Source organism: Myotis davidii, unplaced genomic scaffold, assembly GCF_000327345.1.
Source record: "Myotis davidii unplaced genomic scaffold, ASM32734v1 scaffold153, whole genome shotgun sequence".
Lineage (NCBI taxonomy): Eukaryota > Metazoa > Chordata > Mammalia > Chiroptera > Vespertilionidae > Myotis > Myotis davidii.
In genome coordinates, this window is record NW_006284615.1 from 679985 (window position 1) to 707402 (window position 27418).

At 40.8% G+C, this 27418-nt stretch overlaps 1 protein-coding gene across 1 annotated transcript in view; it reads right to left on the reverse strand.

The window, feature by feature from the left end:
• ARHGEF26 (Rho guanine nucleotide exchange factor 26) overlaps nucleotides 1-27418 on the reverse strand; it is a 109566-nt gene that overhangs the window by 57496 nt on the left and 24652 nt on the right. The window contains exons 4-5 of the mRNA XM_006754877.1: nucleotides 24759-24815; nucleotides 20480-20640 (exon numbers count right to left, since the gene is read on the reverse strand). Of these exons, the coding sequence (XP_006754940.1) occupies nucleotides 20480-20640; nucleotides 24759-24815 (218 nt within the window). The remainder of the gene's footprint in view (nucleotides 1-20479; nucleotides 20641-24758; nucleotides 24816-27418) is intronic.

Below are 27418 nucleotides of genomic sequence, written 5' to 3' on the forward strand. Positions count from 1 at the left end.
CAGAGATTCAGCATGGAAATAGTTTCCTTCACCCTCTTTCTTTTCTGTGCCTTTACAAAGTGCATTTCTCTTATATATATATTTTTTAAAAAAATTTAAGTATTTCTCAGTTTTCTGTAGTTACTTTATCTTCTTGCCAGATAATACCTGGGAGCCAACTCAAGTTTCTTAACTTTTTAATCGGGGAAAAAATACGAGAAAATGTGTATGGACATGTACTATACATGTTTTGTTTTGTTTTTTTAAAAAGAGCACTGCTTTTACTTCAATGTTAATACTGTAAAAAAGAAAATCTAGCAATAGCTGGTTTTTCTCAGTGGGTAGAGCATCGGCTGGCAGAAGGATTCTGGGTTCAATTCCGGTCAAGGGCACATGCCAGGCTTTCAGGCTCAATCCCCAGTAGGGGGCGTGCAGGAGGCAGCGATCTATGATTCTCTCTCATCATTGCTGTTTCTCTCTCTCCCTCTCCCTTTCTCTCTGAAATATATATATTTAACAAACAAACAAACAAAAAAGCCAGTGCCTTACCGGCCTCCCCTAATCCCTTCCCTGCATAACCACTTAAATAAAGATTCAATATACCCACCCCTGTGTCACCTAAATTCTCCTGCCTCCTGCACTGTGGGAAACACTCATTTCAATTGCTGACACGGACTCACTGACAGGGGACTGGCCCAAATCCCTTTCCAACCAGCGGAAGAAACTGAGGCTTGGAGATGTTGAGTGACTGGCCCAAGGCCCCAGGGCTGTTTGATGGCAAACTGAGCACTGGAGCCCAGGTCTGTGGAGAACTTTCCTCCACCGGCGAGTGAGCAGCCTGATGCATCCAGGAGGAAGAAGAAAGTCGCGGCTGAGGCCTCAGCCTTCGGCAGGCTTTGTTTTATTTCTGGAGGAGCAAACCAGCTCTGGCCCAAATCTACCGTATCCTTTATTTTCTCCAATATCAAAAATTTGACAAAGAACTATTATTGAACTGAGTGCCCATCTAATTTTAACAGAGAGGGCAGGGATGAAAGAAAGATAAATATGTGTGATTAAAATTACACAACTGTATTAATGCCTAAACTACATAATATTAGAGAGAGAGAGAGAGGTACAGATATTTGAAAGTCTTGATGCTTCATTTCCCTAAGACCAGTGAGAGCATTCGCTTGAATATGTTAAAACATAGTCTCCCCTCCTCGGTCCTCTGACACTTGCTAAATGTATAGACAGGGTCTCTGAGGAGCTTCAGGGTGTGACTTTGTGCTCGGGCACCAGGCCCGTGGATTAAGTCAGGCTAATTCAGACCAAATGATCTAACCGACACAAAGAGTACCAGGGCGCTCAAACAGGTGGCTGAGGGGAACGGCCCCACACATGTGTATTTTACAGACCTGATGAGCTCCCAACATTTAAAAACCAAGGGACTACGCCCACATGTTCAGATTTCCCACTTTTCTTGAAATATCGGAAGATCACAACCCTGAGCTCATATGCCCACAACAGCCACAGTGGCTGGGGCTGCACTCCCCCCCAACCCCCCCCACTTATAGTGACCCCACCACTCAGAACATTCTCATGCCCATCCTGTGACCTGGCTGCCCAGGAAGGGATTTGAATCTGCGCCCTGCTAGAGAAGGCTCTGGAGTCCGACTTGGGTCTGAATTCTGGCTTATCACTTAGACTGTTCGTATTTACTACTTGAGTGCAACTTAAACTCTCTTTCTCATCTGCTAAAAAAGATGTAATGCCATCTCCTACATAGGTCTCGGCAAGGATTAAAAAGCACAAAACATAGCAAGAACTTAGCAGAGTATGTGGCATATGGGGCCGAATAAATGGTGGTAGATGTTGTGATCGTTATCATCATCATCATCAAATGACAAAGCAGCCGAGAAATACTTGAGAAGATGCTAATTTCCATTCAAGTCAGAAAGGTTTCTGAAATCAGTATTTCTAGTCCCCACGAAGATCTGGCTCAGTTGGTTAAGCATCATCCTAAACACCAAGAGGTTGCTGGTTCGCCTCTCCGTCAGGGCACACACCTGGGCTGTGGGCTCGATTCCCAGTGAGGGGCATGCAAGAATCAGTCAATCAATGTTTCTCTCTCTCTTTCTCTCTCCCCTCCCTCCCTCCCCCTCTACCTAAAAAAAAGAAATCAATAAAAACATATTTAAAAAAAGAATACAAGTTTTATTAACCCACAAAATGTTATTTAAACTGTGAGGAAGAATTAATTGCTGCAATTAGCATCCAGATTTAATAAATGTAGGGCTGTAAAATGTGTGTCTTCCATTATAAAGGCTTTGGAATTTGCAAGCTGCAATAACTGATATCTCTGTAGGAACTGTAATTAACTGGGAACTTTTACAGTTCAGTTACAGGAGGAATATAGGGAAGGGAAGTTATACCCAGCCATCTCTTCGTAATTTTAATGCAGTCTTGGTGAATTGAAACCGGTAAAAAATTCTCGTCAACTTATATTCATAATCTGAGCCAGAAGAAACTAAATGAGAAGCTAAGTCCAATTATTTATGGCATGCTGGCAAAAGTCCACGGTAGGACCATAATGAATTTTTAGGGAGACTGGAGAAGGGGGGGGGGGGAGTCCATGGAAACCTTACTAATAAATTTTATTGAAATGGCATATTTAAGGCCATAAGAGGGCATTAACAGCACCTGGCTGAACACACTGTATTCTGATGATAAGTACACTGTGCTGTAAAGCCCTAACAGTTTCTCCAATGTTGACTTTGGCTACCGCAGATGTAAAAACAGGTATGAACAAAGGCTAAGTTATGAGCCTTATACGCATTTTACTTCAAGTCAATGTTAGCAAAGCACCTTCTATCCCTGATACAACAGCAATGTAAAGTTACAAAAACAGGTACATTTTTTTTATGCAATAGCTGTTTTTCTAAAACTAATCATTTTGTAAATTAAATAACCACCAATGACCAAAACAAAACAAACAAACAAAAAACAACCCTTGGGTGGTTCATTTTGTAGAAGAAAAAAGGCAATTTTGAGATGGAAATGTGTCCCTGAGAATGGACCTGTTCTATACACCTGGATCCTAGGCCTCCCTGTCTTTAAACACAAGCCGTGCTTCATTCAGAAAACAAATGGAACTGGGAAGACACATCCACGTCCAACGGCCACAGCGAAACTTCAGCAACAGCCCCGTTGCCACTTAGGCCGAATCGTTGCACCCCTCCATGCTGTTTGGAGGTGATGCCAATTGGTCCGATCATCCTCTGAAGTCAAAAAAGTCAGGCCCAGACAAAGGGGTTCTGAAGGCGTATCACTCACCCATTGATCCCACAGAGAAGCGACGCTCCTGCAACTACTTCTTGTGTAGAGCTCTACCTCACAGACACTGTACAAAACATGAATCCTCAAAAGGGCTCCACTGAGATGAAACTCATTCTTAAGGTACACTGAATGCTTCCTCAGCCCCACGCACTGCTCCTTCTCAGACTCCTTTGTTGGTCCACCGCCCCCTCCCACCCTGTCTTCCCAAGCTCTCAGTGTTGGAAGGCCCCAGGGCTGGGCACTCAGCATTTCCTTCTCTCTCTCCATTCTTTTTTCCAGCACCATCGCTTAAATTCCATCTATATGCCTACCACTCCCAAACATGTCAGCACCTTTCAAACTGCCCCAATATATCTAACTGCCTGTTCAGCAGTGACTCTAGACATCCTGTAGCCATCTGAAAAGGTACAGCGCACGGGGGACAAACAACCACTAAGAACTCAACACTACTGTTAAAGGCAAAATTATGGAGATGGTAAAAAGATCAGTGGCTGCTGAGAGCTTGGGGAGAGGGAGGGATGAATAGATTACATATACACAGCAAGTACACAGAGAATAAGCAGAGGACGTTTAGAGCAATGGAACTATTCTGCATGTCACTATAAAGGAAGATACATGTCACTACACATCTGACAAAGCACATAGAGTGTACAACACCAAGAGTGAACCGAAATAAAGTAAACTAGGACTTCAGGTGACAATGATGTGTCAATGTAGGTTCATCCATTGCAACAAATGTACCACCTGGTGGGGATGTTGACAGTGAGAGGGGCTGTGCTTGTGGAAGGTCAGAAGTATATGGGAAATATCCGTACACGGTGCTCATTTTTGCTGTAACATAAAACGGCTCTAAAATATATATATGTTTTTAAAAAACTCTCCTGTGAATGAACATAATGCAGAAGGACAGCTCAAAGCGTATTGCTCAATTTCTGTTCCTCTGTATCAGTGGGTATTAACAGCATCCCCGCTAGAAAGACCAATAATGCTTTTCCGAGAGATCTCCAGGAGAAAGGAGGGTGCTTGTCATGCTTCAGGAGCAGTGACGGCAGTCCCCAGACTATTCCTGCTTCCATCAAATGGCGTCCACAGGCACCCTGACTCTTCTCGTGGGGTTAAAGTTTAAGAAGAGTTTCATGGAAACTTTCTTCACAAAACCCTGATCTCATAGAGTCCCTGTAGTAGTGTTTCCCACAAGTTTTTACTGGAGGAAGAACTGACCAGTGGGAAAGACATAACCTCTCTCTGTCAGCACCCAGAACTAGGCACCACGCTGCTCTTTTTCATAGAGTAGGAAACAAAAGGAGTGAGGGGCACACAGCTTCGTGCCACATCTGAATACTCAACCTGCTCCTCTTCGTTTCCAAAACTAGGAGGAGGGACTTTTCGACTTGGATCTTGAAGAGGAAAAAAGAAATTAATCACCCCAACTCATATATTCAGAAGTAGCTACTGATTAGGTAATTAGATGATAGTAACTAAGAATCATTCTCACAACTGGCTGGCGTCAACACGTAATTTATCCTCCAAATTGGGACGCCTTTTGAAAGTGAAAAGGTCCTCAGTTATTTCATTACTGGGAAATTTTTCCCCTTTACATCTAATTAAAATCAATCCTGCTGTATCTAAGGGCAGAAATAAGAAGAAATAAATCCTAATAGAGCTAGCAAGGAATTTTGCATTTATTGTCAATTCTCATTATTTGCCATAGTTATGTTTTATAAAATTATTGTTAACACTGAATTACTGGATACTGAACCATTGCTCATGTTGGAAACACAGGGCTAGGCTCCTACAAGCCTCTGGTCACAGCATTTTCATCAACAGATCAATGTATAACCTATGTGTGGTATTTGTTTGTTTGCTTTTAAAAATCTATAGGTGACACTGACTTTAAATTTGTTTTTTATTTTTTTAAATATATTTTATTGATTTTTTTTACAGAGAGAAAGGGAGAGAGATAGTTAGAAACATCGATGAGAGAGAAACATCGATCAGCTGCCTCCTGCATATCTCCTACTGGGGATGTGCCCGCAACCCAGGTACATGCCCTTGACCAGAATCGAACCTGGGACCTTTCAGTCCGCAGGCTGACGCTCTATCCACTGAGCCAAACCGGTTCCGGCTAAATTTGTTTTTTAATCTTTACAGAGAGAGGAAAGGAGAAGGATAAAAACATGCAAACATTGATGAGAGAAACATCATCAATCGGCTGTCTCCTGCACATACCCTACTGGGGGCCACACCCAAAACTCGGACATGTGTCTTGACTTGGAAACCAACCATGACCTCTTGGCTCATGGGTCGACACTTAACCACTGAACCACATTGGCCAGGCTATGTGTGTTTTTGTTTAAAGATATTTTATTTAATACTATGGTTGATTCCTTAGCACTGAACTCATGGCCAACAGCACTATAATTCATGCCTGACCAAACTTTATCTAACACACACATTTTCTCCATGAGGCACATCACAGCTTTCCTGCTCTTAGAAACTCAAGACAGCATTTCAGTGCTATGCTTGGGGACCATTTTGAATAGCAAAATCACCACCAGGAAAAAAAATCCACAAAAAATGTGGCATTAAATTAGAATGCATGTCTGAATGCAAAAGCACAGCAAGTATTGATTTGGGGGTTATAAATAAATTTTAGTGGTAGGCAAATTCACAAATACGGAATGCACAAATGAGGAGTCGCAATATCACGTCACTCACAAAGGTGTCCACGCTCCTGCAGGAGAACAGAGTGTTTAACACCTGAGTGCAGGTCCCCACTCAGACACCCACTGGGTGGGGGACCACAACTTATCTTACCTCCCTTTGAAGATTCCCTTCTCATTTATAAAGTAATAATGCCCAAACCTTCTCTTCTTTGGGTCAAATAATAGTAATTCCAGTAAGGTTTCATCCTGAGTTTTGTTTTTCATTGCTAATCATTGTTCACTACAGTTCCTTTGCAGTGGTTCTCAACCTCCCTAATGCCGCGACCCTTTAATACAGTTCCTCATGTTGTGGTGACCCCCAATTTCATTGTTACAAATTGAACATAATTAAAGCATACTGATTAATCACAAAAACAAGATGTAATTATATGTGTTTTCCGATGGTCTTAGGCGACCCCTGTGAAAGGGTCGTTCGACCCCCAAAGGGGTCATGACCCACAGGTTGAGAACCGCTGCTTTAGAGCAAGCATGTCAAACTCGCAGCCAGTGGGCGGAATGCTTCATTTATTTGGCCCATATTAGCCTTTGAGTTTGACATGCTTGCTTTAGAGCGAAGTTCCCATAGTTCTCAATGTTACTGAGTCAGGCTAAATATAGCAACCTGGTTCCCCTCTCACTGCAGCAAATCGAGTGGGATCTGTAGGCACACGTACTCTTCTCAGAAGCTTAAATGAATACTTCCATGACAGAGAAAAGATGCAGATTAGTGTATATGGTCAGCATGCTACTTTTTTAAAAAGGTAGGACAATAAGAAACCATTTGTGCTGGCCTGTATTTGCAAAAGGAGATTCCAGAAGGAGAAACAAGACATCGAATACATTACAGAAGGTGAGGGGGATAGGAGGGTGAGCAGGACATCTCACTATATAAGCATATGCCCTCTGACAGTGTTTGCATGTTTAAGCCATATAAATACATAACTTACTATTGACTTTTCCTTAAGCTAGATAGTATTCAAATCCCAGGATTTATAAATAATTCAGAGGCAAGGAAATCAAAGAATTATGCATTCAAACTAGAAGAATGTTTAGCATTTTGAACCATGACATAATCCAAACTGTTATTCTTTAAAGATCTTCATATTGTAAACTATCATTTAATTACATTGCAGAAATGTTGGTTTAGTAAATTCAATTCCATACATTCCAGTTGCCCCTTTAATGAATATAAAATAACAACATATGACTACTACGGTAGTTCTATATGTAGTGAGAGACTAGACTAAATTATATTTGAATTAAAACATCTATTAAAGACCACTAATCCTATGAGATTAATCTAAAGAGAGAGCATCTAAGAAAAGTAGGGTAAGTCAGGGTTAGCAAAATGTCACTTCCCTAGTTCCGAAAGCCAGGCCGAGGTCCTGCTTCAACGAGTACCCAGTAAGTCATGCATCTGTTGTGTGTGTGTTTACCAAGGATCTTGCCTCTCATGTTCACTGTTATATTTCCAATGTCTGCTACACAGTAGCTGCTGTATTAATTATGCTGCAAAAAAAAAACCTCACCCACATAATTTATCAAAAAATAAGATGCAAGAAAAAACCCTCATATTCAGAGCAATGACTATCTCCCCAAGAAAATAAATTTCATAATTCATGTAAAACCATTTATTTAAAGTTCCTGGACAGAAAAGACTGGGTAGAGGAATCCTTGGCTTATTTGGGGAGTATTGAATAAAAACTATGTATTTTTTTAAGATACCCAGTGTTATTCTTCATTTAAGACTCTGGCTCTTTGCAGAGTAAAAGAAAAGTTAACTCGTTAGTGGTGCATGACAATGGCATGGTAGGTTATTGTTATATTTAAACAACCATACTGTGTATGCAGAACACACCACAAACCAACTGTACTGGGGCACGTCTCACTGTATAGCCTTTGGCAGAATTTGAAATTTTCACCATGCCTATGTATTATTTTGGGCGGCGGTGGGCGGGACCTCTCGCCCACTGTTTCTTGGATCGAAGCCTGGTGGCCTCCTCCAGAAGAAGCAACAGCGGGCCACGCCCTGACGAGGATGCACACAGCTCACCCGGGAAACGGCAGGCATTTCATCTGGACCGAAGCAGTTCCTGGACATGTCACACTTTTACCCCATCAAACACGGCCTACAGCTCAATCCCAGGCTTGTTAAAAGAAATGCACCCACTGCGATTATTAAAATGTTACAGCACGTTTTCCTCAAACGCGGTGTTCACTGTTCCCAGGGGACAGGAGAAGTCAGCCCTGCCTCCGGAGGCCCGGCCCCAGCTGGTTTTCATAGCCGAGAGGTTCACGCTCAGAAAACCACTTGTACATATTATCCTCCCATTAGTAGGTTATTCACATCGTTACTGCAGCCAATCTTTCTCATATGGAAAAATAAAATCCTGGCAATGTGCTTTTCATTTTTCATACCATTCCTAACGGGTTCTTGCCACAGCCAGGCCCTAATGGAAGTCAGACTCTGAACCTAAGGTACCGCTTGCTTGCAAAGCCCACCCTCTGTGAAACCAGTTTCCCGAGTTCCTATACCACGGGGAGAATGCACTGTCCAGAAAGAGCACTGGTAGGAGTCAGTAATTCTCCAGTGTGAGCTGGTGATAGCATCACAGCAGGCATGGACCTCAGCACCCTGGGGTTTAGATTCCGTGGTTATTCTGATCAAGGTTAGCTCGTGTTGCTGGAAACCTCGCTGAGCTGCCAACGTGAAGAGGAATGAAGCCATCTGCTGAGACCAGACAGGATTCCCTGCTCCAGTCTCAGGACAGAGAAATGCGATCAATAAAAACTAGTCTTCAAATTAGGAAGTAGCTCCTGCCAGGAAAATCGGCAATAAAACAGGCAAAAGCAAGCCAACGTTTTGCCAGTTTGAACAGCCGAGTTTCCAAGTAGAAGGTGCTTCGAAGAGTCCACAAGAATATATGTTAGTCAACAACGTGCAGGGGAAGAGTGTTTGGAGTCTAAATGATGACACATTTCCCCCTCCAAGTTGGAAAGGATACTTAGCGAGCAAAAAGAAAAAAAAAAAATCAACGAGTGCGCACTTCTCAGCAATGACTATAAAAGGATATCCCCATCTCTAAGGTTAGTAATAAACTGGTGAAATGATATTCTGATATTCTAGATTAATAAAATTACAATCCGATTGCAAAAGCTTTTTTGTGGAAGTAAACAGGATGTTGCCCAGGAGAACCGAAAAAGAAAAAGGAATAAAGGGATAAGCAAAGGTTCAAACAGGAACCTTTCATGAGAGCAGCCCCAGGGCTGCAGGAACACAAGCAAGGGAACCAAACTCTTCGCCCATATATAACATTTCAAAACCCGTAAGATGTGAATTTTCAAATAACTCTATCAGATATCTAAAACTAAAGAAAAGGTGGCCCAATCTGTTATATCCATTTTTTTTAAAGCCCTCCTACACATCTTTAACTTAATGCTACGTTAGCGAAACCCAAGAGAATAATTTCATGGCTTAATCTTTCCTGCTGTCTTTTCAATAGAATGGACTCAAGCAAGATTCCTACTTGAGAAAATGGCTATCAAAGCTGTCTTGGAAAACATCTTCCCAGCGGAATTTTCAAAGATATCTACATGCACGCACAAAGGCAAACATAAATGTGTATAACGAAGTGTTGGGCACTGAATCTACACGAGATGCAGAAGAAGTGGGTGTTACGTGACAGGGCGACCTCAGCGATAAGCACAAACACGGCTATTGTGCCCTGTTCTGGTTGTTCATATCACTCTTCTCCGCCAGGAAAGAAATTCCAATGAACTCCCGATACACAGACAGTCTTTTCGCCACAGAGGTCCCTTTGTCTGAATCCCCCACAAGTGACAAGGTCAATCTTGGCCAATCTTGACATTTCTATGGAACCTTTCCACCACATTTTTTTTCCAAGTTCAAATCATTTCCCGAAACCTTTTGGAAATCCAAAGAAAACTCTGCATAGATAAAGTATCAGCTAAGTCCTTGAACAAATACCATTCATGATTTTTCTCAAGACATTTTTTCTATAAATATACTTATAAAATCTAAAAGTGTCAAGGCTGGTATGATTTAATCCACATCCTTGAAAAAAATAAACCCAAGAATGTGGTAAGAATATATTGAATTAATATTTAAAACAGTATTCACCTATCTTTTTAGCATAAAGTATTTTCAGAATTTTTTAAGAAAATTGTATTTTCACAGGTTTTACACCAAATTTATATTTTTAAAAATTAAATTTTGTGCTGTGAGGTTGCCGAGTATTCATTCACGTAGGGAAGGAAGAATTTTCTCATTTAAGCACTAAGAAAAACTTGCAAACTCATTTTATATGAAAGTTTATTTTGGAAATATTCAATTTTTTTTTTTCAGAAGAAGCAGCAGAAAACTATCATCTGAATTCAGTCAGCGTGTTCCAAAATTTTTCTTCCTCAAATCACTATCAAAGCAATTTAAGGAGTTTAAGATAAACTACTTTGATATTTTTTTGATTTTACTGTATTGTTTCATGTTGGGGTGTCTGATTACATAGGAACCCATAGACACTTTAATAATCAATGATTTTCGTTCTGGAGAACTTCCCCCATGGAGACACACTGCGAGACTGCTTATGCTAAAGACACTGGACAGCAGCCCTCGCCCGGGGATGTCTATGGTGTGGCACAGGGCTGTGTCAGAAAAGTAGCTGCTCTTTGCTTTTAAGGTCTTGACATTTTACAAGGTCACAACATTCAAAATAGACAAAAGCCTAGTCACTCTCTATGACTAGCTCCATGGGTGGTGTACACCACAAAGAGTGAATCCTAATAATTTTCCAGATGGGTAATCCCTAGAAGAGGCCTAAAATGAAATTGAGCTCTTTAGACTAAACCCTCAACTGCACTCAAAATATATATATATATTTGAGCCCTAGCCGGTTTGGTTCAGTGGATAGAGCATTGGCCTGCAGAATGAAGGGTTCTGGGTCAAAGGTACCTCCACTGCAGGCTCAATCCCCCACCCTGGTAAGGGCGAGTGCAGGAGGCAACCAGTGGACATGGCTCTCTCACATTGATATTTCTCTCTCTCTGTCCACTCTCTCTAAAAATCAACGGCAAAATATCCTCGGAAAAATATGTTCAAATATTTATATATTTGAACAAGTAGTCTAGGGCAGTAGTCAGCAAACTCATTAGTCAACAGAGCCAAATATCAACAGTACAACGATTGAAATTTATTTTGAGAGCCAAATTTTTTGAACTTAAACTATATAGGTAGGTACATTGTTATTAACTTAATTAGGGTACTCCTAAGGCTTAGGAAGAGCCACACTCAAGGGGCCAAAGAGCCGCATGTGGCTCGGGAGCCGCAGTTTGCCGACCACGGGTCTAGGGGAATGCATTCTAAAGAATCAAAAACCTCACTAATTTCCATTCTATTTGAATGAATGAATGAATGAATGAATGAAGCAAATTCACATAATTAATTTAGGTCTAAATCTCCTGAGCTGCAAAAGTAAAATGCTGGTACTTCACAAAATGCTATACAAGATTAAATCAGATGAAATAAGAACTGTTGGAAAAAGGCAAAATTGATGCCCAGATGATAATAATTAATGCATAACAATTAGAGGCAATAGCCCAGGATCAACAAGTAATCAAAAAGCTTAGAAGAGCTTGCTTTTGAACGTTAATTCACCAACCATGTGCCTTGTGCTTAAATCAAGTGCTAGATTTAACTTGGCTAGACCACAAAGTTTACATTAAAATCTTTTCCATCGGCCAGAAGAACTGTGTGGTCCTGCTTGTTTAACTCACAACTGGCAGAGTCAAAAACCCATGTAATGGTTCAAAATCCACAGCTGTAAATGCAATGCAGATGAAATACTGCAACTAAACCCCGGCCATTGTTTCTTTTTCCACAAAATTCTACCCTAGTTTAAGATTGATAACAGCTAATGACTACAGTTGGTAACACTTACATCTGTCCCAACCAGGATCATTATCCAAGTTTAAATCTCCATGTTAACAGCTCAGAATCCATGGACTCTTGGAGCTTGCAAAAGCAATGCAAAAAAAGGCAAAAAGAAAAAAAAAAGCATGTAGTAGCCCCAAATGTCTGCAAAAAATAACCAGAACAGCGTAACTGGCAGCTGGAGCATGTCTGGGCCTATTGAGAAGCATTGGTCCAAGGATTCTACAACTCCAAGGCAAACACCAGACAGGGAGCAAGGAAACAGCTCAGACGTTAGTGCTAACCTAAAACACAACTCCCAAGCCTTACGCCTGGGGAAGAATCCATTTATTTTTATTTCATTCCAAGTCAAAATAAAGATGATTGCTACAATGCTGTAAAACATACCCATGCACATCACTGTGCTGGAATCTATGTAACCAAGACCCGTCCTTTAACCTGGTCTTGGACCAATGCCGGCAGAGATAGACAGAGAGGGGACACACTCACCAAAGCCAATAAATATAAAACCTAGAGCTATTACAGAAGATCAGACACAGATGATCAAAATGACAGCAAATATATCAACAAAATCACTGCTATGTGAGAGCTTATGCAGTGTTACGCTAAGTATTTTACATGTATTATCTCATTTAATTCTCATAACAACCTAGGAGATTAGCTATAATTTCATCCCCATTAGATACATGGAGAAACTAAGGTTTAGAATTAGTAAGTATTTGTCTATACCAGCCGTGGGCAAACTATGGCCCGCGGGCCGTATCCGGCCCATTTGAAATGAATAAAACTATTGAAAAAAAAGACCGTACCCTTTTATGTAATGATGTTTACTTTGAATTTATATTAGTTCACACAAACACTCCATCCATGCTTTTGTTCCGGCCCTCTGGTCCAGTTTAAGAACCCATTGTGGCCCTCGAGTCAAAATGTTTGCCCACCCCTAGTACTGTTACAGAAAGAGAGATATTTTTTAAAATTTGAGGTTTTATAATCTTTAGCTTGTTGTTTCCTGCAAAACTCAATAATGATAATGATTATAATAATGTATTTAATTTGAACATAAATATTATTGATAAAATGTTACTTAACCCAAATGATGCCAACCACCATTTGCCAAAAATAGGGCAAAAGGTGCACAGGTACCTGACTACGGGTGTTGCAAAGGGAAACTGGGAAGAAGGCTCCAGGTGTCAACTGTCACTATATCCCTATGCCCTGTCCAGCACACCCTTCCTCACTGGGGCCTGGGCCTTCAGGTTCAGAGGTCATCTATCTTGCCTTCGGCTGGGTGAACCTGGGTACCATCCATCTGTGTGAAACTGAAGGAAGGTCTGGGATCTGAGTACGTCTCCAACAGGCTTCCTATGTTTTGTCACACCTTTACCCCAACTTTGTTATCAGCTCTGCACCTTCCAGAAATTCAGGCTTTTAAATCTGGGTTTTTCTTGGCTTTCTTCACTCCCAGTTTGAACTTTCTTGGATTGTTGGATTGTCTGGAAGTGTTACTGAGCACCCAGGTTTCAGGTTCCCAAATGTTATTGCTGTTGTCTCTCTCTCTCTCTCTCTCTCTCTCTCTCTCTCGTTCTTGTGCGTTTGTGCATTGACCTTCCTGTCATTTCTCAAGTGGCTTCCTAAGGGAAGGAATGCAAAGTCATCTTTAACTAGCGGTATCTCCCTTTCCAAGCCTTCCGATTCCCCCACTGCTTTCCTGCAATCTTTACTGAAAGGACTGCACCTATTATGAAGACGCCTGTGGACTTTCTTTCTTTCCTTGAAATGATACATAAATAACTACTTATTTCTTTTACTTTTACTTCAGACTTGGGGCATGGGTAAAAGCTGAACAATGTGGACTAAACACCCCTGTTATTAGAGAGTATTCGAGGGGACTTTCACATGAACTTCTTTGTCTGCTCATCTCAGGAAAGAGAAAAAAGACAAGGAATGTCATAAAAACATCAGAAGCTTTTGGAAGTCACCATCTTTTAACCGTCAGCAGAAGAAATTTTGGTTTTAGGAAGAATAAAGCTTCTTTGCTATATTAAAGGAAACAGGTCAATTGCTTTATTTACCAAAGATTCTGTGGTAAACATACTGAATATTGAATAAGGAAGGAACAGTTGCTAATGAAAACAATGGGAACGGCCATGACTTCAGGGCAAAAATTAAACAGGTTCCACAATGTAAGCAGTTCCACATTCTCTGGCCTAGTTCAATTTAATAGGTCTTCCTTTTAAAATGTACCTTTAAGAATCCATCAGGAAGGATAAAATGCTAATATTAGCATTGTAAAACTGTTGAAGGTTTATTGTAAAGGCATTCAAGTTTAGCATGTCAATTATCACATAGAAAACACACTTCACAAGGCAGCTAGCTATACTGCGTCATTATTTGAGTAAAAGGTCATTATGTTGTAATATGAAGGCATTTCATAAAATAATATTAAAGCGTGTGCATTTAAAGTGTACATTTAGTATCCTGTGCTATTTCAATTTTAATATAATCTGTTTAAAATTGGGGAGGGGTGGGCCAAAATCTTCAGGAGAAGCAAATGTTGGGTGAGACCCATTCCGAACGTGCGCTATTACTGCAATCCACTCTTCCACACCAAGCAGAAACTAGAGAACTTGGCATCAGTTTCTCATCTTATGTGGGGAACAAATCCAGTTCCTTGGGATACAAAAGCATAGGAAAGGATATTCTTATTTCATTCAGTAGAGACTGAAGGCAAGCATAGTTTTAGCTCTCTCTTACTTTCCAAAGAAAGTTTCAACTTTAACACGGGAAATGTTTCAACTTTGACATGGGAAAAAGAAAAACAAGCGTCATGCACAGTTCTTTTGCATTATATTTTTATAGGTTACAAGTAACTGTTGAAAAAAATGTAACTGGAATAGTCAGCATAGCCTATATATTTAGAATGAAAACTCAGAGTTGAGGGTGAAAAGGTGTCATTTTATAAAACATCAAAACAAAGGCTCATCTAGTTTTCATTTTGTAGAAAACCTTTCAACACAAAAGACCTTGGCGTTTCTAAATACAGCAGGAGGGTTAATATTCAGCCGTAAACAAAAGACAATTTCCTTTCCTGATAGTATCAGTCTTTTAGTATTGCCATCTTAAATTCAAAAACAATGGGAATTAGATCATAGTCTCTTACAAATGCATTTGTATCAGTCATACTTGTCTTTTTCTATTAATATGAAATTACGTATGAATTATTCTAAATGAACATAGCTATATGAAGCAGAACACAAAAAAAGAATCATCCAAGGATGTGTACAAATATGCAAAACATACACTACATACGGTGTTTAGTTATGAATTAAGCCCACTCACTTCGAAACCAATTAGCTAATACTCCTTTTACATGGCATGCTTAGGCTTTTAAGACTTCTTTGGTCCTTAAAAGACAGGGAGATCGTGAGTCCAGGGAGATTTCATGAATTTGAATGACAGGGAAGTTAACACAGCTAAGGTGGAAGGAAGTAGGTCCAGATTTGGGAGATCAGTATGACATTGACCTAAGACATACTGATACAGCCCACACTTAAAGGATCTAGCTCTACTCATCCCATGAAAAAGAAAAGAGGGGAACAAATACAGCTACCTGCCCAATTACATCTCTATTTATTTATTTATTTATTTATTTTTAAATACATTTTTATCGATTTCAGAGAGGAACGGAGAGGGAGAGAGAGATATAAACATCAGTGATGAGAAAGAATCATTGGTAGGCTGCCTCCTGCACACCTCACACTGGGGATCAAGTCTGAAACCCAGGCATGTGCCTGATGGGGAATCGAACCATGACCTCCTGGTTCATAGGCTGATGCTTAACCACTGAGCCATGCCAGCCGGGCCCCAATTACACCTTTAAAGAGGTTACAAAGAAAACAGTTGCCAAGCCCATGGCACTGTCAGGGAGGGCAACGGGAGGAGGAAGGGGCATTAAAGAGAGAACGAAGCCTCCACCGCAGAGAGGCTGTGAGAGAAGTCCATGCAGTTCTTATCCTATTTACTTCATTTCTGCCCCAACCCACAGGGTCCTCAAGTATTTCTGTGCCAAAATTCTGACCTTGGTTTTTCTCTCTCTTTTGTTTTACTTTACACATGCGTCTTAAGGAGGGCACTGCCAGTCTTTGGGTGGGACAACTCATGCTCGTGTAGGACTGTTGTGCCAATTGCAGGGTGCCTGTACCTCTGGCCCCCACTTACTAATGCCAGTAGAACCACCAAGTCACTGGGGCAACCAAATATGCATTTCCCAATGCCCCTAGGGAGTAAATACAGCCACCATCACTTAAAAACCAATGCTACAAGCTCTAGCGCAGCGGTTCTCAACCTGTGGGTCGCGACCCCTCTGGGGGTCGAACGAACCTTTCACAGGGGTCACCTAAGACCATCGGAAAACACATATATAATTACATATTGTTTCTGTGATTAATCACTATGCTTTAATTATGTTCAATTTGTAACAATGAAAATACATCCTGCATATCAGATAGTTCCATTACGATTCATAACAGTAGCAAAATTACAGTCATGAAGTAGCAATAAAAATAATTTTATGGTTGGGGGTCACCACAACATGAGGAACTGTATTAAAGGGTGGCAGCATTAGGAAGGTTGAGAACCACTGGTCTAGCGTCTCATGGAGAACCACCCCTATGACTCAAATCCTACATCTCCAGTCAAGATTTTTCTCTTATCTGCTTCCCCTCAGGCTTCACAATCACTTCAAACCTGCCCCAAATTGACTTTCTTGTTTCCCTCGCGAAGCCCCAACCTGTCTCTCTTCTATCCTGGCCAATACAACCTCCATCAACAGTCAGCAAGGCAGAAACCTGGCAGGCAGACAAAACTCCTCCCGGTTTCTCATCACGGCCTTCAAGATTCTATGTTCTAAACATCCCTCAAGTCCTTTCCTTCCAACTCCCTATCAGGTTCCCATCATCTCTGGCTGTGTTCCTGGAAAGGCCTCTGATCTTTCACCATCTTCAGATCCTCTCTAACGCCTTAGATTTTACAGTTACCTTCCAGGCCACCACCTCAGTCCCCTATTTAAGGCCGCAATGTTTCCACACAGCCTCAGCAGGGCACATGGAGGCCTTCACCATCCTCAGCTCTGATGCCCATCCACCATTAAGCCCAAAACCTCCAGCCTGACCCAACGGACCTGCCGATTTCGGGAGATGTGCCCTGCAGTGGGATGCCTCTGCTCACACGCTGGGAATGTCCCCCTGGGGCCCAACAGCCACTGGGCAGATGCCATCAGCTAATATGCTCTAGAACCCAGGCACCTTGCAGAATAGGGGGTCCCACAGTGTTCACTGAAAGGAGCAATTCTTTATAAAAAAAAGAATTTAGTATGGACCTGTCACTGATAAACACACACACACACACACACACACACACACACACCCAGAATCAGAATTATCTTGTCCCTGTCATCTCCCGTAAAAGGGCCTCTTGGTGTTATTTATGGGTGGTAAAGAGCCTGAACTACCATAAAGGGGACCGGATGCCACACTGTTAAGCTGAAAGTTGAGCATGTTCTGACCTCAACCTACCCGACATATCCTAGCACCTAGAGCTACCATTTCTCATTAGGTGAAAGTCACATAGCACTTAACAGGCCATACTTAATCAGTAATATCCAATCCAGACACCGACCATTTGTTTTACTCAAGATTCTGTTTGACATTTTCTTAGGACTGGAAACTCTGTCGTGGGCAGCACATTAAATAGTTATCACTTGAGAGTCATTCTTGGAGACCGAACGCTGGAAATTCAACAAATAGGCATTACATAATAAATGGGCTTTGCCAACACTCCGAGCACTTTAAATTTTTAAAAGGCTGTATCTGAGTGTTTCAGATACGTAAATGGGTTTTCAAACTGAATTAAATAAACGTGTGCGCTATGTTATTATAAAGCAGACATAAGATTATATGAAGAAGCAGATTCTAGTTAAAATACAACAGAGAATATCACACAGGCAGCTATCCAATTTACAACATTACATTTCAAGTAAAAAACAAAACAAAAATATAAAGAAAAGGGTATTTATTTATTTATTTTTAATGGAGAATGACAAGTTTCTGAGTTTTGCTTTTAATTAAAAAGAAAAAATGGTCCAGAATAGCCACTTCCTATAAGCTACCATAGAAACGAAAATTTACTTAACAAAAGCATAAAATATTTAAATTTTATAAATGATTAAAATAAAATTTAAATCTATTAATTTAAATGAAATGGCTTACTTCAGGCTTAACCAATGGCGAATATTTTTATACCCTTTTTATAAATAAGAAATGACCTGGCCCAGATAGTGTTGCTCAGTGGTTAAGTATCGGCCCATGAACCATGAGGTCACGGTTTGATTCCCAGTCAGGGCACATGCCTAGGTTGAGGGCCCGGACCCCAATGGAGGGCGTACAGGAGGCAGTCGACCGATGTTTCTCTCTCATCCATGTTTCCATCTCTCTATCCCTCTCCCTTCCTCTAAAAAAGGAACAAAAATATATATATTTAAAAAAATGATCTGGAGAAGTAGCAACCTGATCGAGGTTAACTAATCACGGAAAGAAGTGACTGCTGGAACCCCGGCTCCTTCTGAACCATGCCGACACACAGGCAGTTCTGTCGAGGCCCAAAGACTTAAGGAAGCATCCTCAGCTCAAACGAACTGTTGTCACTTAACAACCAGACTCTACTAAAAGCTTTCTCTGGAGTCATTACGACACTGCGAGAAGCTGACCAATGGCCACCTGATTCAAAGCACAATTCCACACTGGAGTAAAAACATGCCATGAGGGTTTTCGGAAAACATTTCTATTTTAAAATCATGACTTGCAATTTACAGTTATCAAAACAGTAATAATTCTTCATAGTGATGTAGCTAACTTGGAGCTTTGTTTTCCTTCAACTGAAGTACAAGTTATAATGAAAGAGACTCACTTTGAAATCTAAATACCTTTGGAAGAGGGACACACCATGTAAGGGAGAAAAGATATCTTCACTGAAAGGAGAAAAGAAAGCTTCATTTCTCTTACCCAAACTGGCAAGACAGCCCTGGCTGGTGTGGCTCAGTTGGTCCCATGCACAAGGTCGCTGGTTCGATTCTTGGTCTGGGCACATGGCAGGTTACGGGCTCAATCCCTAGTGGTGGGCATTCCGGAGGCAGCTGATTGATGCTACTCTCTCACATTATTTCTCTCTCTCTCTCCCTCTCTCTCTCAAATCAATAAAAATATTTTTCAAAAAAAACTGGCAAGACTGGTACCAAAAGCACAATGGGTGGACCACAAGCAACAGAAAAAGCTTCTGAAAAAGGATTTCCCAGCACCACCACCACCACACCACAGGCACACTGTCCCTCAGGCCCAGCAGATCCTCCGAATGTGTATTTTAAGTACCCATGTCAATAACAAGATTGCCAGGATCTTTTCTGGTGCCAGAATCTGGCCTCTGCAGCTGTGCCACTATCATGAAACATTTGGAGAGCTCAGTGATCTGCCCACGTGCTGATCTGTTTAGCATGGATGTTCAACCTTGTAGCTTGGAAGAAAAGTGCACCTTGCATACAGTGACGGAGCCAGAAGACAAGCGTGAACACGCTATCGTGACTGCTTGGCTCCTCCCCGAAGTGACAGAAGAATAATGTTCGGATTTACAAGGAATATTCACACCAGGGCAGCACCAGTTTTTGTCCATCCTAAAGACTGTCCAACTTGTAGGTCCTCTATTTACGAAAAAAATTAGGCACAAAGCAACTACTTAAAAGGTACCCTTCTAAGTAAGAAGGCTTAAAGCTTAAGCTTTATTAGTTGTACAGTAAATCCAACTTGGACCCAACCACATAAAATTGCCGATATTCAGTCCATAAACAGCAGCTTCATATGGTTCGCTTTAGTGCACTTCTGGTGCGTGGCTGCAGCGCAGGCTGTGTAGTTTGCTAAGAAGCACATAAAAGCTCAATGCTGGTATACCGAGTTCCTGCACTCATTAAACATGATACTGAAAACTCTTCCAGCAGCGCTTATGAAATGCTAGATATGGAAAAACCTATAGAAATCATTATGGGCCTTATAAACGCATTTCAAAAATAATGTTTATGTGAACAAAATCATAATGTATGAACAAATATAAGAACATGAAAATGTAAACAAAATCACTTTTGTATTTGCTTGGCGTGATTGTTAGTTACTTTTTTCTTTCCCAACTAAGTGCTGTTCTATCATTGGCATAATTGAAAATGAAAAGAGTGAGGAGGAGGAGGGAAGAGAAGGAATGAAGTGACCTTAGATAACACAGTCTGCTGTGACAATTAATTACACACTTAGGATCCGTCTATCTGTCAACAACCTGAAACATATCTTTAAATTTATTTCAAAGAATAAAGATAAAAGCCAATTGAGTAAATGAGAGATTTCATGTCCACAAATGCCTTCCTTTTGAGATAACACAGGTGTCTGTTAGTAAGTAATGTCTTGGCATGACCCAAGGCAAATAAAAGGGAACTTACTTTTTGCTTGCCTCACAGACGTCTGTAATATTGGAGAAAAGATGGTGACTCTCTGTTTTGGTCATTGTATCACTCAGTTCTTTAGAATTTTTAAACATTCGTATCAAGATCTCCAAGCTGAGTAAATATGAATGTTCAGAGGATATAACTTCAAAGATAGCCTGGTAAGGAGGAAAAAGAAATATATTATTAATTCTAGTAACTGAAGAACTAATACATAACTCCCATAATTCTGCTGATAGTATAAGGGTGAATATAATACCTTGAAAAGTACAAAAAGATAAGCATGAAAAAACTGTATTATGCCTGGCCAATGTGGCTAGTGTTGAGTATCGACCCATGCACCAGGTCACCGGTTTGATTCCCAGTTCAGGGCACATGTCCGCATTGCGGGCTCGTCCCCAGTTTCTCTCTCATTGATGTTTCTCTCTCTCTCTCTAAAAACATACACACAATAAAAGCATATTTACAAAAAAATAAAATAAAGAAAACTGTATCACCAAACTACTGTCTTTATATAAGGCACTTATACCCAAATCTTGAGAGAGAGAGAGTCACTGCCCATAGTGTAAATATGAAACAATGAAATCATCACTTGGATAACTTGAGATTGCATCCTGAGGTTGTACTTTGCCTTGGGGTAGGATCTATATTAGGAAGCTAGGGCATGTGATAAAATCTCAGTGTGACACTAATTAATCTTTGGGGTCATCTCCCATAGCCCTGCTTTCAAAGCATGTTGCTCTGGGACAATAAGGATTTACGGACATCACTTAGGATTCAGAGGAAAATTTTCACAAATATAGTCCTTCGCTCTGTCTCTGTGGCCCTTTCTCTACCTATGTTTTCATCTGAATCATCTGCAGTCAATAACAGCAAACATTCTGGGTGTGCTAAGAGAGCATGACTTTTCCTACCCTCAAAAGGCTCTTAACCGCCTCAGGAATTCTTTCAAATCAACTCATACACATTGAAAGCAATTCCTGTCTGTTCAACAAGCCACCACCTCTGCTCTTGTCAGTGTCTCAAGAAGGAGCGAAGGACCCTCTGCAGAAACTCTTGGTGTCAGGCACTCCGTGGTTTTCCTGATAAGCATTCATTCATGATGAAATGCCAACCCTCACAGGTGGATGGACATCAGTGCCCTAGGTAAGGAATTCATCTAGCCCCTTAACAAAGTCAACTTCAGGTCCTCCAAGAATGGCAACACAGGGGAAATTCCTCCTCAGGGAGTGATGGTGGACATCCTGAGAGTCACGTCCTGTCCTTCCTGGAGACCTCCCTAGTAACACTGCCATCATTGCCCTGTCCTCCAGGGCTCCTCGCTGCAAACCCGTGCTCAGAGGATTCTTCCCAGGACTCCCTGTGCTGCTGCTAAGCCTGGGTGGGAGCAGGGCAGGCTAGGCAGGTAGAGGCCCGGCTACTGGTGGGTGGGCCATATTTGCAAGTCACATTAGTGGTGCCAATCTCAATCTGCATCTCTCTTTTCAGCATCCATAAGCTTTTAGGGAAGTCTTACTTCAAAGTACTGCTCTAGCCTTGGTTGTGCTCAAGGATTTAAGTGAAAGAACATTCTAAAGAGTAAAGAGTAAGCCCATTAGGCGTCTCACTGAACCTGTTTCTTAGGTAATTCTGTAACACAGTTATCAGTCCATCAATATGATTATCTCCAGGACGTGCAATGCCAACTAAAAAAAATTGTCACTTCCTAGCCAAAACTAAGGGATTTCAGGTTGTTGATGGATATGGCACATTGGGAGGACTTAAAATATTTTAAACATTAAGGACTTTTATAATAAAATCCAAAACATGAAGATTTGAATAAAAAGATTTAATGAATTATACAGAATAGATCATAGGAAAAGATGAATTAAGTGGTACTTGCATATAATAAGGTTAATGTAATTTTGAAAACACCTGCAACAGAGCCATTAACGACTTAATGGCAAATCAGGTTACCCCTGCTAAAAATAGCTATACGGAATAGAAAGAAACCATAAAGGTAGAGTTACTGCTGTCACAACTTTTTTTATATCGCAAATCTGAATAAACATTTTCAAAATATAAGGAAAATAGAATAGCTTCAAATAGAAAAGGATTAAAAGAACAGAAATGTTCAAATGGAATTAGGACTCTGGAGAAGCTCTTGAATTTGTCCACATGGAAAGAGACATTGTTTATACCACAATGCTAATAATAAAGGAAAAAAACATGTCACCTACGGTCCATCATTTGGAAAACAGATTTTAAAAAGGTGGTACTGCCCAGTTGGCGTAACTCAGTGGTTGAGCATCGACCTATGAACCAGGAGGTCATGGTTCGATTCCAGTCAGGGCATATATGCTTGGTTGCCCAATGCAGGGCATGCAGGAGGCAGCTGATCAATGATTCTCACCTCTGATGTTTCTATCTCTCTCTCCCACTCTCTGCCTCTCTGAAATAAATACAAATATATTTTTTAAAAAGGTGGTCTGCCCTAGCCAGTTTGGCTCAGTGGATAGAGTATTGGGCCTCACACTAAAGGGTCCTGGGTTTGGTTCCGGTAAAGGGCACGTACCTTGGTTGCAGGTTCCCTGGACCTGGTCGGGGGGCATGTAGGAGGCAACCAATCAATGTGTCTCTCGCACATGGATGTTTCTCTCTGTCTCTCCCTCTCCCACTCTCTCTAAAAAAATCAATGGAAAAATATCCGCAGGTGAGAATTAACAAAAAAAGAAAAAAGGTGGTCTGAATGAATGATCTAGATTAATACACATTAACATGGATAAATCTCAAAAACAATGTTGAATGTAAAAAGTAACTAAAAGTATGTTCAGAATCATATCATTTATCTATGTTTTAACACACACACACACACACACACACACACACACACCAGTACATGTATATAAATCTATAGAATACATTTAAAAATACCAATTTAAAAATACCGATTGGACAGCTATACATTAACTCATAGTTATAGTTGTCTCTGGGGTTGAGAATAAAGGTAGAAGACTGAGAATAAGAACATAGGACTTCTACTTTATTTAAAGATTTATTTTCTTTACTTTTAAAAAAATGAAGAAAAAATTATAAATATAATTTAATTCTTAGTGATGGTTTTATCAATGTCATAACTTCAAAAAATGGCAATATAACATGTCCTTATATTGTTGTCTTACTCCATGCCAATGAAATAAGGATACAACATGACCTTTGTAAGATTAATTCATATGCATATATATACACATAAACTTAAAGAAATCCTTAGTAATATGCATAAGACAGGTGGAAAATGTCTTGAGACCTTCACAGTATTTTTTTATAATATATATTTTATTGATTTTTTACAGAGAGGAAGGGAGAGGGATAGAGAGTTAGAAACATCAATGAGAGAGAAACATCGTTCAGCTGCCTCCTGCATACCTCCAACTGGGGATGTGCTCGCAACCAAGGCACATACCCTTGGCCGGAATCAAACCCAGGACCCTTCAGTCCGCAGACTGACGCTCTATCCACTGAGGCAAACCGGTCAGGGCGAGACCTTCACAGTATTATCACAACAAGCAATTTTTTTAAACTGCAGTTATTTAAACTTCAAGTTGTGAAACCCTACTGTTGTGTTTTATTTTTAACAAGTAGAGTTTTATTTTGGTATAGTTTTAGATTTACAGAAATATCGAAAAGGGGGCTCGGAGTTCCTGTGTTTCCTTCACCCAGCTTCCCCTAGCCAGGGTACATCACATAACCAGGGTACATTACATTTAGTCTACAGATAAACATACATACTTTATTCAGATTTCACCGGTTTTTTCACTAACGTCCTTTTTCATTCCAGTTTAAATACCTGGACTAGGTGCTCTGTTTTTAAGTTAACGTCAGGGTATTTTAAAACATTCTTTCCTGGGGGCTTATATGCAGTTGTATTTGACAATGACCACATACGTCTTCTGAAATTTTATTCCTTCCATACCTGTATTCATTTCATACATTTGCTAAGGAAAGCACCTGAGCAAGTGCACACAGTAGATGGAAGCACACGCACACTTCAGAGCTCTAAAGCAGGGGTGGGGAACCTTTTTTCTGCCAAGGGCCATTTAAATATTGATAACATCATTCACAAGCCATACAAAATTACCAACTTAAAAAGCAGTCCACTATATTTGGTCAAGTGTTTAATGAAGTCACCCCTAATGCCTTGGCAGGGCCAGACCAAATGGTTTTGCAGGCCTTATACGGCTCACGGGCCAGACGTTCCCCACCCCTGCTCGAAAGCATCTGCCGGTAGAAAACATACCTCTTGTCTCTTTCTTTCCTCCTGGCTAACTGTCTGAGATAATCCATTTCTTTTCACCTGGTGGGCGGAAAAAAGAGTTTTGAGTTCATTCACTTTAATAATTGTTTTATGTAAGGCATAACTTTATGCCTTTCAAAAATGAATTAAGAGAAATTTATGCAAAATGTTGAATTCAGTACATGTGAATTTTTGGAGTCTCATACCTCCTCAAATTGCAGGGGGTGAGTGGGTGGGTGGAGGTGGAAGAAGGTATGGAGGATAAATGGTGATGGAAAACAACAAAATTAAATGAAATTAAAAAACATATTTTTAAAATATGTTTTTATTAATTTTTAGAGAGAAAGGAAGGGAGAGGGATAGAGAGATAGAAACAGTGATGAGAAAGGAACATTCATCCGTCAGTTGTCTCCTGCATGGCCCCTACTGGGGCTGGGGATCAAGCCTGCAACCTGGGCATGTGCCCTGATCAGGAATTGAGCTGGCCAATTCTTGGATCCTGAGCCACACTTGCTAAGCTAGACCTATTTTTAAGTTCACATCTCATATTTTCATCCTAAATTAAAGAATTTTAAAGATGTATTTTCCTGCTAATTGTCAATCTAGACATTTTCAATGCTACTATGGTCTTTTAAATGTATTCAATGGAATATAAAAGCCCTAACGATCTGATATCCACCATCAACCATGTAAAAGTAAATAAGCTTCCCTTGGAGATTTTACAATCATCTTCTTTCTCCCTGAAATCACATTTCTACATCAATTTCCCCCTCAAATTTCCTAATGTAACATAGTAATTCTATGTGATTGGGTATCTTATTAGTCACGCTAGTACACTTGGAAGCAAAAATGTAACTTTAAACATAATTTCCTAAAATCCCCTGTAACCATTTAGCTTTGAGTACAAAAGAGATTGTTGTGGATTATATAACCACCACAAATATTAATAGCATATGATCAAAACAACATAATTACTTCCAATTTTAATGCACTAAGCCTTAAGAGTAACATGTTACTGACGATGCAACTCTTAGAAAGATAGAGGGGCTTATGGTGGCTTAATGAAAGGAGGCTTCACTGAAAACGTTTCACACTGACCCCCTTTTATTTTACGCCCCTGTGGTCTGACACCTTGGGGCCACGCACGGTAGTAAGAGTTGAGATGGGCAAGAGGGAATGCCTTGCTTTGGTAAAAAGGCAAAAGGGCAAATGTGAAAGGAGAGGTTGGAAAAAAGACCTGGGTAACCCTTAACTGCAGATGCAGCCTCCGTTTTAGAAAGGAGAACTAGAAGTTGAGGATCTGGAAAACAGTAGCCTTCGAATGATTCCTGTCCACCTCGCACAGTGTCCATGAACTCCAGGGGTGTGATGCAATTCGTAGTGTGAAGACGGCTGTGCACACAGTTCTCTACATTGTGTTGTCAGGGAAACCAAGACGACCACATGTTACCGTCTTTCATTTAATGTTTGGAAAAAGTTGGAAAGCAGTATGAAAATAGAGTCCCAAATCAATATTAAAATGAGCAACCATTTACTGAGCATTTACTGTATGCCAGGAAATGTGCTAAACATTTTACACCTGTTTTCCCACAGAACCCTCATAAAAACTCTAGAAAGTTGATATTGTTCTTATCCCCATTTCACAGATGAGAATAACAACTGAGGCTGGGGACTCAAGATCACAAGCTAAGTAGGGAGCAAAGCCAGAATCTGCATCCATGCCTGTCCAACTTGCGGGCTCATGCTCTTAATCATGATATCATGGGGGCCAAGATCACAAGCTAAGTAGGGAGCAAAGCCAGGCATTCATGCCTATCCAACTCCCGGGCTCATGCTCTTAATCATGATATCATGGGGGTTAGGGACCCCCTTCCCCCACCCTCTTTTTCTAGGGTTGGGCAAGACCCCTTCTAATGCCAGGTCTCTGTACCAAGTCTCCCTATGTTTTACTGCATCCACCATCCTGACCCTGGGCCAGCGTGTCAGCAAGAATTCATGCCTAAAAGGGCTCCGTCAGACACTTTAATAAGGGAGGAGATGGCCAGAATGAAACTGATCAGAGCCTCTCCCATTTGGTTAACCCTGAACAAGAATTTCACAGGATTTCCTGTCTGACACGGAGTCCTGGCAGATGAATATCCAGGCTCCATGCCCACAATCTCTGCAGGTGAGGTCATCAGCAAGAATTTCCAGGCCACTCACATCTCCATCCAAAAGGACTGATGAGTTCACAGACCCGGAAATCTTAAGGGGAAGAGAATGAAACGTGTGGGCTTAGAGACCTACAGAGGACACCTAGTTTACTGAGGGATTAAGAGTACTTCATCTGATCATAAAAATAAAACAAAATCCCCAGCTAAAGTACTAGTCGTTGCTTTTTGAGGGGGAAGAGAAGGTAGTTTTAAATGGTGAAATATTCCTTTCACCTAAAAGTCATCAGTTACAAACCAGCAACCTGTACAAGACTACTGTAACAGAGAGAAAAACAAGGTTCCAGGAAGCAATATTAGGTCATAAGAAAACTGAGGTGTGATACATGTGAGGAGCCCAAAAGTTTGCTCTGGGGAATTATGACAAACCAGTTCCTCCTGGCAGGCAGCCACACCACTGCTCCAGGCCTGTCCTGCCTCAGCCCCTTCGTATGTGCACAGGCAGGCGGGACA